This window comes from Pseudonaja textilis, chromosome 1 (genome assembly GCF_049901715.1).
Source record: "Pseudonaja textilis isolate UNSWEBS1 chromosome 1, rPseTex1.2, whole genome shotgun sequence".
NCBI lineage: Eukaryota > Metazoa > Chordata > Lepidosauria > Squamata > Elapidae > Pseudonaja > Pseudonaja textilis.
In genome coordinates, this window is record NC_141990.1 from 194,778,637 (window position 1) to 194,796,347 (window position 17,711).

The 17,711-nt window shown below is 38.8% G+C and overlaps 2 protein-coding genes across 7 annotated transcripts in view; one reads left to right on the top strand and one right to left on the bottom strand.

Moving 5' to 3' along the window:
• Window positions 1-9,013, top strand: part of WDSUB1 (WD repeat, sterile alpha motif and U-box domain containing 1) — a 39,438-nt gene extending 30,425 nt beyond the window's left edge. For both annotated transcript variants that reach the window (XM_026697184.2, XM_087920162.1), the window contains exon 12: window positions 8,835-9,013. The gene's annotated coding sequence lies outside the window, so the exon portion shown is untranslated. The remainder of the gene's footprint in view (window positions 1-8,834) is intronic.
• Window positions 1-17,711, bottom strand: part of TANC1 (tetratricopeptide repeat, ankyrin repeat and coiled-coil containing 1) — a 161,146-nt gene that overhangs the window by 8,917 nt on the left and 134,518 nt on the right. For all 5 annotated transcript variants that reach the window (XM_026697174.2, XM_087920155.1, XM_087920154.1 and 2 more), the window contains 8 exons: window positions 15,533-15,769; window positions 13,442-13,627; window positions 8,790-8,868; window positions 6,870-7,003; window positions 6,028-6,151; window positions 5,583-5,758; window positions 4,023-4,155; window positions 1,716-1,807 (listed from right to left, as the gene is read on the bottom strand). In XM_026697174.2, coding sequence (XP_026552959.1) covers window positions 1,716-1,807; window positions 4,023-4,155; window positions 5,583-5,758; window positions 6,028-6,151; window positions 6,870-7,003; window positions 8,790-8,868; window positions 13,442-13,627; window positions 15,533-15,769 — 1,161 coding nt within the window. The remainder of the gene's footprint in view (window positions 1-1,715; window positions 1,808-4,022; window positions 4,156-5,582; window positions 5,759-6,027; window positions 6,152-6,869; window positions 7,004-8,789; window positions 8,869-13,441; window positions 13,628-15,532; window positions 15,770-17,711) is intronic.

The window sequence follows — 17,711 nt, forward strand, 5'->3', positions numbered from 1 at the left end:
TTCTCACTACTCTGCTTAGGTTTCCTGCTTCTTCTTTTCCCTTTGGAGAATAAGCACAAGCTCCCTTAATCACTTTTTCCCCTCAATCTTTTAATTTAAAAAATACTGAATGGATTCACAGTTTATGAAATCATCTTCTATTCTCAAAAGTCTTTCAAAAATTGCTAGGACCTAAGGCAACTTACTTCTCCAAGGGCTGCTGACCATGAAAATTGTTCTCTTGGTTAATTACTTCTCTATGTCACACCGAAGAACTCTGTGCTCTGCAGACCAGTGAACCTTACATTGTTTCACACAAGGAAAGTTAGAGACCTGCCAGAAAACTCAGCACATTTTTTGTCACAAAGACCTCAAAGCTCCATGCCTTTCATGGTGGGAATTGGCTTACTTCATAGCTCATCCGATTCTAAAGGGCTGCTTTTAATGGCTGCTGTCACTGCCAGAGGATACCCTATCAGGACACTCATGGAGGGTTCCCAGCTCCAATCCATCCAACATTACGGCTTGGATGTTGCTGACTGGCCTCATGCAGATTTTCACAAGACAGAGCACTATTCTATGTTATCGCAGACCATCACTCTACAATATGCTTTCTATTCTCTAATATGAATCACGTAGGGAGTCATAAAGAATAATGAGAGGTCAGTTTTCTATAACTGCAATTCTTCTCAGTAATCATCTGCACATTCAGGCACTTCTCCTTTTGAGCCTCTTATCGCATCAAGCTCCTTAACCCTACACTCTGGAGGGGCATCTGTAATAAGAAGGAAATGACCCAACCAAATGATCAATTTTAGAATGTTCTAGAGCAGGGGTCCCCAACCACCGGTCCCCGGACTGGTACTGGTCCATGGAACAATTTCTACTGGGCCGCCGGTTTGCTGGGCGCCGCCATCTTGTTTTGATGAAAAAGTGCTTCCGGTGAGCTTTTCCGGGTAGAAAGCGGCGTTTGGGTGCTGAAAGAATCCTCGCGCCTTAGTTTCATCGAGGGGGGGGGGGCGGCTTCGAACAAAACCAAGGCGCGAGGGTTCTTTCAGCATGCATGGCAAGGCGAGCCGAGCGACTGTCCCGAAGCCGTCGCGAAGCCCATCAACACAAGTACAAAGGAGGAGTTGAAGGTGGCGGGGAGAAGTGGGGGACGGCTGGCTGGCTGGTCGCTCGGCTTGCCTTGCCATGCATGCTGATGCCGGTACCGGGCCGCGGATGATTTTGTGATGCCGGTACCGGGCCGTGGCACAAAAACGGTTGGGGACCACTGTTCTAGAGCTATAGCCTTCACGGGCACAAAACTGTAAATCTGAATGTACTGGTTAGAAGTATACAACTAGTCATTGTTATTTCTCCTATGTAAGATTACACAGGAATCACAATTACCTATACTATGTGATTTTTACTATCATTAGGGAAACCTTACTAGAATCAGAATTACATTGTATTATATTCATGCACAATTCACATATGAGTACAGAAATCAACATTTAAACAGTTGCAATAACCATTGCCTTGATTACACCTTTATATTTTAAATGAAGTTATTTTATCTTTTTCAGTCAAGATTAAGATTATTAATATTACAAATTAAAGCAAATATACTGTAGTACAAAGCCACTCTGCATGTTACAGTAGTTTAGCAATCCATACTATGGATATTTTACCAGTACGTACACCAGTTCACTCATTCATTCAGATCTCAATCAATACAAGTATCCACCTACTTTATACATTATGTTTCCTTCTTCAATTAACTTCTGTAGAAGGATAATCAGAATATCAGGTTTTGAAGTAGCCATGGCCCATGCTGCGTTTCCTGAAATAAGTAAAATTAACACTTAAATGCATTCTAAGATTTTTTTTTTCAAACTCCTATATTTAGGTAACTCAACAGTGCCTCTTAGCTGATGCTATCAGGAGTTCTCCCCCATCCCAATTTTTATCTAAATATGAAGCTTTACAGCATAATGGTTTGTCTGGCTAGAACAAACCAGCTCTTTTACAAATAAAGAATGCAATTAAGAAAGCAATCTTAGCTTTTAGGCTGTTGTTGAATTTTCAGGCTAAATCCTGACATGAAAAAGGGATGTTGCTTGCAAGTAAATCAACAATTCCTGCTAGCTGTTCATGATCCAAGAGTCCCATACAAAGGGGGATGCTTTAGTCTGTCTTCCAACAATATCAGGAGGTCTTGCTGATCTCAAACCATCATCTTTGAAACGGATTCTGCAGGCTCTTGAAACTCAAGGTGCTCTAGAACAGTTTTCCTGTACTGGGTTATATTAGTATGGCTTGCTGGTTTTTGGAATTCCATGTATGTCACTACAACTATCTCTTCAAATCTGGGTATCTGGATGTATTGTTTAAAGGAACACGTTCTAGGATTTTCACAGGCTTTACTAAGCCTATATATTGAGGGCTGAAAAAGAAGATTCAAACTTTTGTTTTGTTTTGTTTTGACACCTGGACTGAAGAGAGCGGCTCTTGGCTTTACAAGTACCTCATTATACTTGCCACCTTAGCACTTGTGGAAGTGTGGAAATAACTTTCCTCAAACAGAGTTCTTTCTTCCCAAGAAGAAATGGACCCTACCTCACTGTTCTGGATAGTGGGAAACAAAAGCAGCACAGAAGAATTGCAATATGCAAAGAAACAAAGCCATTCCACCCTGGATATAGTGCGCAGTTCCTCATCCAGAGTCAGGAGGAAGTCAGGGTCTCAGTGAGATGACTCAAGGTGAACGTCAAACCAAGCAAGCTGGATGTGTTGTCTAGGAATCATCTGCTTCCTTATTTGTCCCAGCGATTAAAGACATTAACAATACAAGGGTTGTCCGAGTTAACCAAATCAGATTTATTGTTTTTATTGCTCAGTTTCTAAATGCTTTGAGTCCTTTGTTGTAACTGTATAAAGAACTTAATAAATCACTCTAAAGTAGGAGTGCTTCTCCAAAGGAGCAGGTCCAGAACTTTTAGACGAATGTTTTTTGTTGGACCCTACTTGCATGAGGAACCCTACCTGCATTGAGGAAAACCTGGAGCAATTATCCAGCCCCTTCTAGGTCAAATTACTGCAATATGCTTTACATAGGGCTATTTTTTAAAACTATTTGATAGTGACAATTAATAAATAATGCACAGCCACTCCAGGTGCAGTCTCTGGAAATGTCCAGCATAACTATTCAGGGCACTGTGTTAGTAGCCAGTGGACTTTTGGTTACAATTTCAATAGCTAGCTATTACTTTTAAAATTCTACACAATTTTACATAATCCAGATATGCTTAGAACTGAAGACAAGCAATCTATCCAGGATATATACTAGACAGGGACCATGGATTATGGGTGAAGGGGTTTGGCTCTCTCTATATGCTCCATCCTGAAGGAATTTCGCCTTCCCCAATAGCTTTCACAGAAGAACATTCAGAGTGCAATGTTGCCAGGCATTGCTATGGGAGGGATTTAAATATAACTTTAATGAAAATATTAATTTTGTATAATGAGTTATGCACCACTGAAAGTCCACATGGAGTCGGCAGCCTAGAAATATTGTAATAAGCTTAGCAATGTCGAATAATCTATTTCTGTCTTGTTCTTGGACAACTCCATTCTTTCTAATCTTGTTTTGTTTCTATTATAGCTGCTAATTTTTCACGATCTGTAACAGATATATAACCTTCGAATGTCTACGCTCTAAAAAAACCAGTCGTGAAATGTTATATGAATTAACTGAACTATTAATCTGATTATTCTTCATGTGTTTAATAAGTCTACCTTTTTGTCACAATAGTAATTACAATTCAGCATTGTTTGGAGGTACCTGGGAGTTAATGCTCAAGCTTTGGATAGTTATAGGCTAAGAATTTAACTTAAAATAGATAACATTTGAATTGCTAAAAATCTCAGTTTATTTAGGATATGGATGATATTAGTACTAATATTAATATTTAGAATATTTATAAAAGTCTAGTGCAAACACTTTGGGCTTTAAAACATTCCTAAAAGGTGTTATTTTCTCAACACCTTTCACTGACCTAACTTGGCTCCTTTTCGAAGCAAGGTGACAACCACCGATGTATTTCGACATCCAATGGCTCTGTCCAGCGGGCGCATTCCACTGTTATCAACATGCTCAATTACAGCTCCCTTCTCCACTAAATACTGCACCTGTAAGCAATAAAAATGTAAAGCAATAAAGCTTTTTTTCAAAAAAAAATCAACAACATTACTTTGTGGTAATCGGTGCAGCCACTCAATCCTCAATTTGAAACAATACAATTGGGAACAGTTATTTCATGTATTCGTTTTGTACATCAAATTCCTACTACTGTAATGCTTAGGCTACTTGATCAATTAAGTGCTCTACAGCTGTTTTTCCAGGAAGCATAATCTTGAAAGACATGATTAATTCATATTTCTTAATGTATTCCATCAAGCTTCAAAAAACCTTTGGCATAACTTGGTTTGTAAATTAAAATATTTTCTACAGGCAGACACTGTATTTAAAAAACACCAGGTTCTTAAACCATTTATATTACGAATATCCAGACTTTAACCATAAAATACCCTAAGCATTTTTTATACTTTTATACTTGGCTAATCCAGAACATAACCGCCTGAAAAATTTTACTCAAGCCTAGACTTGCACCTGTGTCATCTCTTCTGCAGAAGCTGCAGGTACAATTCACAGTGCTGGTTATCATGTTTAAAGCCCTACATGGCTTAGGGCCAGGTTATTTGATGGTCCACGTCTCCCCTATTCTATCCACCCACCTCATCAGGGTAGGAGGAATATTACGGGTCTCATCAATTACAGAATGTCATCTGATGGAACCACAAAAAAGGGTCTTCTCAGTGGTAGCCCCTTTGTTACCCCCCGCCCCCCCGAAGATATGGTTGGTCCCCACCCTGCTCCTTCTCCAAAAAGCCATAAAAACATTGCTTTGTTAGTAGGCCTCGATGGAAATGGAAGTAATTAAGTGGCTAATCTAATCGGACTGTTCTACCATGAGGGGTAGGATAGGGTTTATTATTATATGATGGGATCTTTTAAATTTTTAAATGTTGTAAGCTGTTTGAAGTCACTTATATGTGAGTTGGGCAGCTATACAAATTTGTTGGATGAATAAATAGTTCTGCAGCTAGACTGTTGTTACAGGCATCCGTACCATATGAAAGTGTACAATGTACAAATATATAAAGTACAAGCTACAAAAATTAACACAGAAGTTATACTCAAAGACCTCTTTCGAAGATCTTTTTTGCATCTCATCTATTGAAATCACAATAAACAATGCAATTTTGAAGTTAGGCAGTTAGAAAAAAAGGGTATAATGTTACTCCTTTCGGTATTTTGATCTGATGGTGTGACACAGCATTGAAAGTATTTTAATTGAGAATCAAACGAGCAAAATATATGCATTTCTAAAGTATTCAACATTAAATAGCAGCTCCATTAAAAAAAGTCTGCTAAATGTCTTTCCTGCACCTACAAAAAAAGCAACATGAATTTGCTTAAATAGTAAGGTAATGATAGTTTTACTTGATTTCAGGTAGTGAAATTGACAGAGAAGATAAAATGCATCCTGGCTTACAATATCTGAGTCTCCATAGAATGCTGCTAGATCCAAAGGTGTCCTTCCATTCTTGTCTGTTTGTCCTATTTTGGCATCTTTTTCAACCAAATATTGGACCAGACTCTTATGTCCTTTGAGGCAAGCCCAGCTCAATGCTGTCAGGCCTTCCTTATCCACTAATGAAATATCAGCACCTATATGCAAACAAACAAAAAGGAATGAGAAAATGTTTTTTTTAATTAAGCTGATATTCATATGTGGTATCTTTCATTTAACTGTTTAACTTTCCCTAGAAAACTCACAACACACACACATTTTAATTTCAACTGGAGTTTGGGTCTTTGCCTGGATTCATAAAAGTTTATGTTCAAAAATACATCAACAATAAATAGTATCTATATTAGAATAATTGGAAAAATAAGGTCATTTGGAAAAAAAGCTTTGGAGAAGCCATTCATTGTACCTTTAGAGACTAGAAATTCAACAGTGCTCAGATGTCCTTCACAAGATGCCACCATGAGTGGTGTTCTGCTTTGCCTGTCACTTAAATTTATATCAGCACCATGTTCCAATAGAAGTTTTGCTATCTGGAAAAATGAAAAAAAAAAAAACCTCATTAGTCACACTGCAAAATTGCAATCATTGAAAACAAAAGATGTCTTTCACATGAACATCTGAACCTACAGAAATTCTGGCCAGCTGACTGAAACACATTTAAACCACAAAATACAAATTTCTCCTAACCATATTTGACCAGAGGATAGTAGGGAGTTTCCAGAAGTAAAGATGTGACCCAGAAGTTCTTTGAGATGCCCCAGAAATAATTACCTGACAAAAAAGCCCTATTTTGGGACAAGTCACTTCAAGGATACACATCAAAGGATTTATTAAGAGCCTTGGTGGCGCAGTGGTTAGAGTGCAGTACTGCAGGCTATTTCTGCTGACAGCCAGCTGCCTGCAATTTGGCAGATCGAATCTCACCAGGCTCAAGTTTGACTCAGCCTTCCAAGGTGGGTAAAATGAGGACTCAGATTGTTGAGGGTCTGCAACTGAGAACACTGAGAGCTTATGCATCAGAGACAAATTCCTTGTGTGTCCAATCATGCTTGGCCAATAAAGAATTCTCTTCTCTTCTCTCCTCTCTTCTCCCTACTCTTTCCTAAATCAACTAGTTTTACACATTTGTAGTTATATCTAAACAAAGTCTTGGCTTTTGTTAATTCATCAGATTTCCTTTTGATTTTGAAAATGGCTACACTGAGTTTATATTATGGATGTTTCCTTCCTTCTGTCAATTAAACTCACCTGCCAGTGACCCTGACGCACGGCACAGAAAAGTGGAGCTATCCCTCTCTTATTAGGTCGTGTAACTAGGGCCCCATGTTCCAGTAAGAGCTCACACGCTTCCAGTTTTCCTCTCCCAGCAGCAGCAGTCAATGCTAAAAATGAAAGAAAAAGGGGGAAAATGTACTATTAAGGATTTAAAGGGGACCAGAAAAACCATAAGAACATTCTATGTATTAAGGCTACATAGAACATATAATTCAATAATCACTGCAAGGGAACTTCCCTATACTCTCAGATTTTAACCTTCATTATCATTATAGAGAGGAAAATAATTCAGTTTGCTTGTATTAAAAATCAGAACACTTGTCCCTATCTCAATAAGGTTATTTGACTCAAAAATATGCTTGAACTTTTATCTAAAATACTACAGGAAATACACATACAGTTTTTAAAAACAAGGCATTTGGCATTGGGGACAACTCTACTTATTTTAGGATTGTGCTGACCCAAGCAGTCTGATAGTTGGATTTATTCTTTCTAACTGATCACTTATGGGTAGTGTAAGGCAAGGCTAGCCATCATTGTAAAAACAGAATGCAGACCTGTCTTCTATCTCAGCATTGCTCATAGCTCTAAGGTCACTTAAGATACAAAAACAATGAATCTCAAGTATACCATATTGGGGAAAAAGCAAGGCCAAAGATTAGCTTGTACTGGGCTTAAAACAAACAAGCTCCTCTGGGACAAAAAAAAAACCCCAACTATGCTCAGGAATGCTAACCATTCTAGTTGAGAACTCCCATCTTTAATCTGTCTGATGAATTCTGACTTTAGGAAAGAAGTTTAAATGAAAATCTAAACAAGAAGCTGATGCAAAATGGAAAATATGAGAGCAACCCATTAGACCAGAGGAATGCTGCCACAAATGTTGAAAAAAGTTGGGGTGAAGGAAAGAACATTTTTCAGTTAAATGATTTGAACAGCTGAAAGCTGCCGTACTCAATATAAACTGTCTCATTCGCTTTCCTGTATCTCACATGGCATTTCAAATAATATCCGTTTCACAAATGCTGGCTTTTGTGCAACTTCTGACACAGTGGAGCAAAACATATTGGAATTTAATTTCTAGAATACATCTTTTCTGGCAAAATAGGACAGCAGCTTTTGCACTACTGAATCAGGCCATGACTGATTTCATCTCACTGTTTTCCATCATGACCGCAGAATTTCAGGCAGATGTATTTTTTTGTGTGCAACCCAAGATAGAAATTACAATCTTCTGCAAGTCAAACACAGCCTCTATTGAACACTGAGCACCCTTCCATTCTCAGATACTGGTCTAGTGTTGTACATCACCTAATTAGACAGACCCACTGAAAAAAGAAAAGGATCGTTCCCTAATAAATAAATAAAAATCATACAAAGAAATGGAAATTAATACCTTGAGCCTCACTATGCGTGGGGGCAATCCGAAACCACTAATTAGAATTAAAATGACAAGAAGATGCACTAACTTCATTTAATTAAGTACTTTTTCATTGCACACTTTCCACAAAGAAATGAGAAGAGGCTCTGACAAAAGAAGCAAGCAAACTTTAAAATAAACAAGCACTGCCATGACAAAAAATTGTTTTGAATTTTTACGTCTAACATTGCTTCACAGAAGGTAACAGTGTTAAAAAGTTCAGTTCCCGATTCATGCTTATCCTGAGTATTAATACCATGACATAGTCACCCTGACACTATCATTGCTATCTCTGGGTACACAAACTATCACCAGGTTTTCAATAGTGAATTAAGTTTGGTAATTATGTGTCCTTCCCCCCCACCCCCACCCGCACCCCAATTGGTTAGCATTGCAATCTACACAATTCACTCAGCTTTTACAATGTACCATTGTTTGGAAAGGTTAAAAAAAAAAACTTTTAGCACATATACCTGTTTCTCCCCACAAAGTATCTGTTTCGTTGATGTCAATTATAGGCTCCTTGTCAATTCTTATCAAAAAACGAATGACCTAAGGGAAGAAAAATGAAAAGGGAGGAACAGAGGACAAACAATTGATGAAGTCCATCAAATCATGAGTTTGCTCAACTGTTGCCCTTCATTACTCTGAATGGTGCTTGTGTAAACACTGGGTTTCAATTAAAGGACATATTATACGTAGATCGTACTGTATTAAATTAACAGCAAAGCTGACATGGATGTAGCTTGTGAATAAAGCAGGTCTTTTTGCCTTTTAGCTTTGAAAAGTTCCAAATTAAAACTCCCCAGTATTCATCAACTAGGTCAGTGGTTCTCAACCTTCATCACGGACCACCTTTAAATACCTTTTCTGGCCACGAAACATGACCTCAGACCCGCCCCCCAAGACTTAAGATTTAAATCATAACATTTCTTCAAAAGTCTTCAAGGACTTCCTGTGACGACACTACCCTCCCCCAAGGAATCCTCAGACCACAGATTGAGAACTACTGAACTAGATCATCATCAGGTGTGGCCAACAGATTGTCTCAGAAGACGATGTGCCTATTAACTGTTATCTTATTCCCTGCAATGTGCAGCTATATAAGAATACACATATTTCTCATTAAAGTGGCAATAAGTCCCAACAGATTTTTGCATAAAAAAACAAAAATCAAACAATTCCATGGGAAATGCTTAGATGATTCTGAGTATGATTCTCTTGAAGACTGAAATCATCGCTGACATATAAATACAACCTTGAAAACATAAGAGCTGAATTCAATGTTGTTTGACTTGTGTTATCCATCAATATTCAATATAATTATGTTGCACTTTGTATAGAAGACAACTGGGTTGGATTTGGATGGTTTTATGGAACTTTATGGAAAAGAAATTTGGCTAAAGCTAAATGTACACAATATAAAACACAAGTGCGGTATATATGTTAAGAGAACTGTAGGTGGGGAATTAAAAAGTTCAAAATCTGGAAAATAAGTAGGTGACTTATCAACACTAAGTCTAAGTTCTAATGAGTAAGACTTATTAGAGAAAAAAAAGTAAGGGTTTAAACAAAGAAGTCTGATAACTATTTCTACTTTCAAAGGTGAATCCTACATATAGTATATCACAGAAGTAATACCCCCTCACATTTTGTAAATACTTAAAGATATCTTTTCATGTGGCAACACTGAAGAAATGACACCTGGCTACAATGTAAAGTAGTGAGTATACAGCTTGTATAACAGTGTAAATGTGCTGTCCCCTCAAAATAACGCAACACACAGCCATTAATGTCTAAACTGCTGGCAACAAAAGTGAGTACACCCCTAAGTGATAATGTCCAAATGGGGCCCAAAGTGCCAATATTTTGTGTAGCCACCATTATTTTCCAGCACTGCCTTAACTCTCGAGCATAGAGTTCACCACAGCTTCACAGATTGCCACTGGAGTCCTCTTCTACTCTTCCATGATGACGTCACAGAGCTAGTGGATGTTAGAGACCTTGCGCACCAACACCTTCCGTTTCAGGATGCCCCACAAATGCTCAATAGGGTTTAGGTCTGGAGACAGGCTTGGCCAGTCCATCACCTTTACCTTCAGCTTCTTTAGCAGGCAGTGGTCATTTTGGAAGTGTGTTTGGGGTCATTATCATGTTGGAACACTACCCTGCGGCCCAGTCTCCGAAGGGAGGGGATCATGCTCTGCTTCAGTATGTCACAGTACATGTTGGCATTCATGGTTCCCTCAATGAACTGTAGCTTCTCAGTGCTAGCAGCACTCAGACCATGACACCATGCTTGACTGTAGGCAAGACACACTTGTCTTTGTAGTCCACACCTGGTTGCCGCCATACACGGTTGACACCATCTGAACCAAATAAGTTTATCTTGGTCTCACCGGACCACAGGATATGGTTCCGGAAAGTCCATGTCCTTAATCTGCTTGTCTGCAGCAAACTGTTTGTGGGCTTTCTTGTGCATCATTTAACCCTGGATCAGAGGTTGCCACTTAGAAGAGCCAAAGAAACATGGCTTCTCATTACCCCCTGTTGTCGAGTGGTATCTCTCCAGACATTTGAATAGCCCTGATGATCAATGACTTGTGAAGACTTAGCTACTTCATCAAGCCAAACAGGCAGGGATGCTATTAATATCTTTCTAGATGAGTAATGCCTCTTTTTAATGTTTGAATTCCGATGTATGTATATACAGCTGTTTTATAATGTATTACCTTGGTTTTAATCTTTGATCATTATATAATTATTTTAAATAAAATTTATGAATTTGAATCCTATGGAATGGCCTATAAACCCTGCAAGCAGCCAAATTTAACACAAATTACTCTCCTATCCCCCCCCCGGCACATCTGGACTAGGAAGAGGAGAAGAAAGGACAGGCTGCTCTGCAGTTGACTACTGTAGCACAATTGCTAGCCTCTTTATCATACCAACTAGAGGAGCAGTATTAGATGTATTGCCTTGGCCTGTGGGAGGAAACACAAAGAGCACAAAATTGTAGGTCTGCAGTGGTCTAGCATGAATTCACATCCATCTGTTACATCCTGTGTACAGCCATGTTCCAATTTCTGAGATTTTACAGAATTATTAACTTCATTACTACGCAGGTATGACTCAGTACTTTTTGCTTCTGGATATTATAAATTCAAAGATAACACAATCATTTTCCCAGAACACATTCATCACCATTCTTCAACCAATTCTTCCTTCTTGGTGAGGGTTAGGTTCAGGACAGCAGATACTCTTGTGCATTTTGATCAAGTTATGAATAATAATAAAAGGGATTTTTTTGTTATATCTAATTCTCAGCAGTTATATTCCTAGCAAAAGTCAGTTCAAATTCCCTTTTCTCTGACACAAAAAAGCCTCATCTGCATAGCCTGTTTGCTCATAAACTCTGTTGTAAATTCCCATGTCTATTCTCAGCAGATGTATGTCTGACTGATGGGGGAAATCTGTGATATTTGGGTAAGAGACCACTTCTATGCTAGGGTCTGGGTGTGATGTGAACCTCAAAGGAATTTCTTGTTGAGAAGTTTCTTGGCTCACGAATGAGAGGACTGATTGCAACAAACCAGTTTAATAAATGCCTCTCTATGCTTTGTGACCTTTCACCAAAAAAAAAAGAAAGCCATTTATGCCTATTAGAGGGTGAAAATTTGTTCCCACAATGGCATTTTTGGAGCCTGAAGTTTGAATCTTAGGTGCCTCTGATAGGAGGGTTAAATAAAAGTTAACAATTAAAAAGCAGAAAAAAGTAAAACATCAGTAAAGAATAATCTTTACTTTAAAGTAAAAAAGCTGTGAAGATCAAAAACAAACAGAAGGGAGGATTGGCATGGGAATGTGTGTGTGTGAGCCTTACCCTGAACATTTTGTAAGCTATACACATACACACACACACACATCTACACACACACGTCTATAATATTAACTTGCTATTTTGGATATATATTCTGCCTCACTTAAAACAAAAAATTAAAGAAGCAATTCTTTGTTTTTACTGTTTTTTTTATACAGTAGATGATTTCTTTCAGAAGCTTCTAAAGCAGAGGTGTCCAACTTGTGGCCTGTGGGCCAGATGTGTCATGCGCTGGCCTCGCCCATGCCCAGTTTAGAGAAGGGGGGAAATGTCATGATATGTCATGTGATGATGCTGCGAGTTTGACGGCCCTGCTCTACAGGATCTACTGCTAATAATGAAGGAACGTATAAAAAAGCAAACTATTTCAATATGAATTGAATCACAAATCATTATTGTTCATAACTATCTGGATATTCTGTTCCAATTAAACAGAAATTTTTCACTTTGTTTGGATTTTATTTTAAAACCAAAAGGAATCTTCTATTTATAAAGGAGACCTAATCCTGCTTTACTCCATGCACAGCATAGAGTTTAACATGTTTTTAAAAGTGGTAATAAAATATTACAAATGTTAAAGTGTGCAAGCAAAGATTAATTTCATAAAATTATAGATGCATCAGCTGAACTTTTGAGCCCAACATCATCAATGAAGTAGTTTTAGTTGCAAACTAAAGTATGTTGTCTAGCTAGCTGAAACCAAGCCCAAAATCAAAGGCAGTTAAAAAAATATAATACCAGTCAAGACTCTTTTTTACTATACTTATTAAAATTGTGAGCATCCAAGTTTGGCAGTGGTGCAGGCTGGCTTCAGTGTCAATCCAGTATAAACAAGCCTATTGTATATGCTAACCATTTTTTGGGGAGGTTCCCATATTACACAAAGATGCAATAAATATAGTTCTTTATATGGGGGAAAAGCATCTGTTTTTTAAATTTATGAACAGATGTAATGAGCAGTTGGAACAACCTTGAGGAACAGGAAGGAGAGCTGGAACCCAAAGAATCGATAAAAGAAACCTGAGTCCAGGCCAGAACTGTAGCCTGAGAAAGCACTACAGACAAGAAATTCCCAAGTTCTCATAAAGATAAAGAAGGGAGGAAGGGGATGGAGGTGTATTCATACTGGTGAGATTCTGTTAGAACAGCTCTATAATAAAAGCTCCCCCCCCCCCATGACTTTCCTAATCTGGTCTACCCCGAAGGAGTGAGGCTGTGGAAAACCGAGAGGAGGAGACAAGTTACCTGGCCGTGTCCCATGCTTGAAGAGGCTGTCAGGGCCTGCTGAAGAGCCTGCTTCTTTGACAGGGAGCTTTGCTGGTGAGGCGAAGTCTGCCAATCTATGCTGAGCATATATTCGAGAATATCAGAGTGACCTCTTAGAGCACTGTGAACCAAAGCACACTGTCCCTTTTTGTCCAAGTGATCGATCTATTTTAAAGGGAGAAGAAAATGATGCATCAAGCAAAATAATAACCAAAATAACAATCTAATAATCCAGTTAAGAGTCCATCATACCAGGACAAGGACCCTGAGGCCTTTAGGGCTTTGGTTTCAGCACTCCACGTATTACAAAACAAACATACTGTCTGCTGAAACTAAATTTATTATAAGGTCATTTTTAAAAAAAAGAGTTATTAGAAGGCCTGATACTACATTTCAAACAAAATGATTTTTCCCTTCCCCAAATGATTTCAATGTAGGTATTATAAACCACTGTAGTCGTTGCTTTTCAGACACAAAAGATTGGCCAAGGTACATGCAAAAGATAAAAATCCTAAATTCTTGGCAACCTATCATTACAGGGTACCAAGAATTATTTACTAGCCAATGTTTCCTTCATAGTATCAACAACGGGAAACAGTGCGTGATAGATCAAAGTAATAATAATTAATAATAATTTATCAGACTTGAATACCCTGAGTCTACAAAAAAACCACCCTACTTGGAACAGCTTATATCCTCCGACGCTACCTTAACAGTTCCTAGGTCCTTGGTTAGGACTTGAGCTGTTGAGCTACCAACCAGCCCCAAAGGCTGTGAATCTCAACAACAACAACAACAACAATAAAGGGGTGATCTAATTTGACTATACACTGATGCTTTAGGAAGCTCAGAGGAAGAAGAAAAAGGCAGTAACAGCACCATAAAATGTGTTGGAGGGAGAGGCAATCTGTTAATTAGTAATTATTTCTCCTGACTCAAAAGAATCTGTAGAAAGGGAGGGATGAGATCAAAGCTACAGCAAGCTCAAGATCCCACAAAAATTGCACTGGAGTGTCATGCTATACATTTTAGGGTATGTTTGCAATGTCAAAACCCACAGAAAAAGGATGGGGCTTATGGAGTTGTCAGGGTTCCAAGTAATAATCCCATATCAAGCAAAACTTTGAGGCAGGCGAAGTCCTCAAGGAATAGCTTTATTGGAAATACCATACTGGCACCGATCTGGTGAAAACTGACTCTAAAAGTTCCTGCGTTTTCCACCTAATTAAAAGTGAAAGTTTGTCACTTCCCTCAAACCCTCAGTCACATGGTCCAGTCAGTACACAGTCCAGTTGCTAGGTGACTTCAGTCCCCTCCTTCTGAACACCTGTGGGACTGTCCTTGGTTCCCATGGGGAAGCATTTTGTTTTGACTACAGCACCCCAGCTATCTCTATTCCCCCTTGCCTATCCCTTAGCTCCAGTATGTGTCAGCACTGAAGTGGAAAAATAAACATGGCCTCAATTCAGCCAACTTACAGTTGACAGTAGTGCTGCTGTTCTTGTAAGCATGACCCTTCTTGCTCTCCATAGAGGCCACTGGATGAGGCTGATTTTGTAGCACGCACAGGTACACGTCAATATTCTACCTCTCAAATCTCTGGAAGGGCACAAGCTTCTTCTAATAATCTTACACCTCTGAACAACACATGTCTCAATTTGAACTCTTTCCTCTGTTCATTTCTTTTACTTCTTGCAAAGCATCTACTCTTACTCAAGGATCCTGTTAATGCTTCCATTTCATTACTTATATTACCATTTTAACCATTTCTTGGTAAATAATTCTCAAATAATAAAAATACTTATCCCCAACTCTTTAAGAGACACTAAATGTTAGGGAAGTAGGGCCATATGTTGTTGCATCATGTGGCTTTAACTTGAATTTTCTTCAAGCAATTTTGCGTAAACTTGAGCAGGACATCAGCCCCAGGGTTACAGTTTTATACATAATTTTTTACGTTTCACTGACAGAAAGCCTGCTACAACTAAAGCACTGTGGAGAGGAATATAAGTCTAAGTGCCATTGCTATTGCTACCATTCCAAGCATGCAAAGCCTCTTATGACACTTACCTTTGCTCCTCTTTTGCTAAGAAGTGAAACTATGTGCATATGGCCTGCAGCTGCTGCACAGCAAAGTGATGTCATCCCATTTTCAGACGCTCCATCAATCAAAGCCCCAAATTCTAGAAGGAGGAGGACCATTTCTTCATGCCCAAGATGGGATTGCACGCACAATATTGGGGCATTGTTGAGGACTTCTGTCCTGTAATTTACATTTGCACCAGCCAGAATCAACAGACGACTCACCTAGGTTTAAAAATAAATAAATTACCATCTCATTTTGATAATATTATTTTTGAAATTCATTTGATTCTGAGTGTTAAAGCATGAAATTGATTCACCCGAAGGCCACTCCTTTATTCTATTAATAAAATATGTATATATACTTATCCTTTATTATTTTATAGGTAGTCCTCAAATTATGACCAACGTTGAGCCCAAAATTTCTGTTGCTAAGCGAGACAGCTGTTAAGTGAACTTTGCACTTTTCTTGGCACATTGTTAAGTGAATCACTGCAGTTGTTAAGTTATTAACATGGTTCTTAAATGAATCTGGCTTCTCCGTTGACTTTGCTTGTCAGAAGCTTGTAAAATGTGGTCTCATGTCCCTAGGACACTGCAACAGCCATAAGTGTCTGAATTTTGATCACCTGAGCATGAGCATGCTTCAACGGTCATAAATGTGAAACCCTTAAGGCCCTTTTTTCAGGACGTTGTAACTTTAATCACTAAATGTTGTAAGTCGAGGACCAGCTATATAATCTAAGACTAAATAAACATTGAAACCAGAAGTGGTATTCAGCAGGTTCTGACCAGTTCTGGAGAACCGGTAGTGGAAATTTTGAGTCGTTCGGAGAACCGGCAAATACCAACTGACTGGCCCCGCCCCCATCTATTCTCTGCCTCCCATTGAGTCCCAGCTGATTGGCTGGGTCTTCTTTTGTTGCCCTGCAAAGGAGAACGGAGCTGGAAAGCAGGTTAGTGGGGTGGGGTGGGGGGGAAATGGGGATTTTTGCAGTAACCTTCCTTCCCCTGGAGTGGGGAGGGAATGGGGATTTTATAGTATGCTTCCCCTGCCACGCCCACCAAGCCACACCCACAGAACCAGGAGTAAAAAAATTTGAATCCCACCACTGATTGAAACTTATACAACAATTCAAATGTACACAGAAAAATGACAGCCCAAACCAATCAAAACTGTAAGGAAGGTGCTAATCAATTCCAATAAGTTAAAGCTACAGATTGAAATTTCACTACTGTCCTTTATACTTTATAAAAATCAACAACAAGGAAAGCACGGGTATCCCTTGTTGTGAGCAATAAAATATATAAGTGGCTCTTTCTGGGTTTTTTTTAAGATGAAGACATTCTGCACAGCCTACTTTTTTCATCCTATGCTATCCCCCCAAAAACCTTCTAATTGGGACAAAGAAGAATAATATAAAACCAGGTGGCAGGAGGTTTAAAAGGAATAAGAATGATTGTATAAGCTGTTTATGCACACAATGGCACACAGTCCTCTGTGTTTGCATTATTATTATGGGTCATATTTATAGGCTGCTGTGCCTTAAATTATTCATTTCACAAGTGCAGTATCTATTGTCTAGATGCCACTTTTATAATCTACAGCAACTAACTGATGTTCAGCATAACATTTAATACAATCTATACAGGTAGTCCTTAACCAATTACCACAATTGAGCCCAAAATTTATGTTGCTAAGTGAGATGGTTGTTAAGTGAATTTTGCTCCATTTTACGACCTTTCTTGCCACAGTTGTTAAGTGAATCACTGGAGCTTCCCCATTGACTTTGCTTATCAGAAGGTCGCAAAAAGTGATCACACCATCCCAGGACACTGCACCCGTCATAAATATGAACCAGTTGCCAAGTATTCAAATTCTGATCACGTGACCATGGAATGCTGCAATGGCTGTAAGTGTGAAAAATGGTCATGTAACTTTGAATGGTCACTAAATAAATGATGGTAAGTCGAGGACTACCTGTGCATATTAAACAGAGCAGTTTTGGTGTAGTGATTAGGGCATCAGGCTAGAAACCAGGAAAATGGGCAATCTAGTCCTGACTTGGGCACAAAGCCAGCTGAGTGACCTTGGACTAGTGACTTTGTCTGAGCCCTAGGAAGGAGACAATGGCAAACCACTTCTGAAAAACCTTGCCAAGAAAAC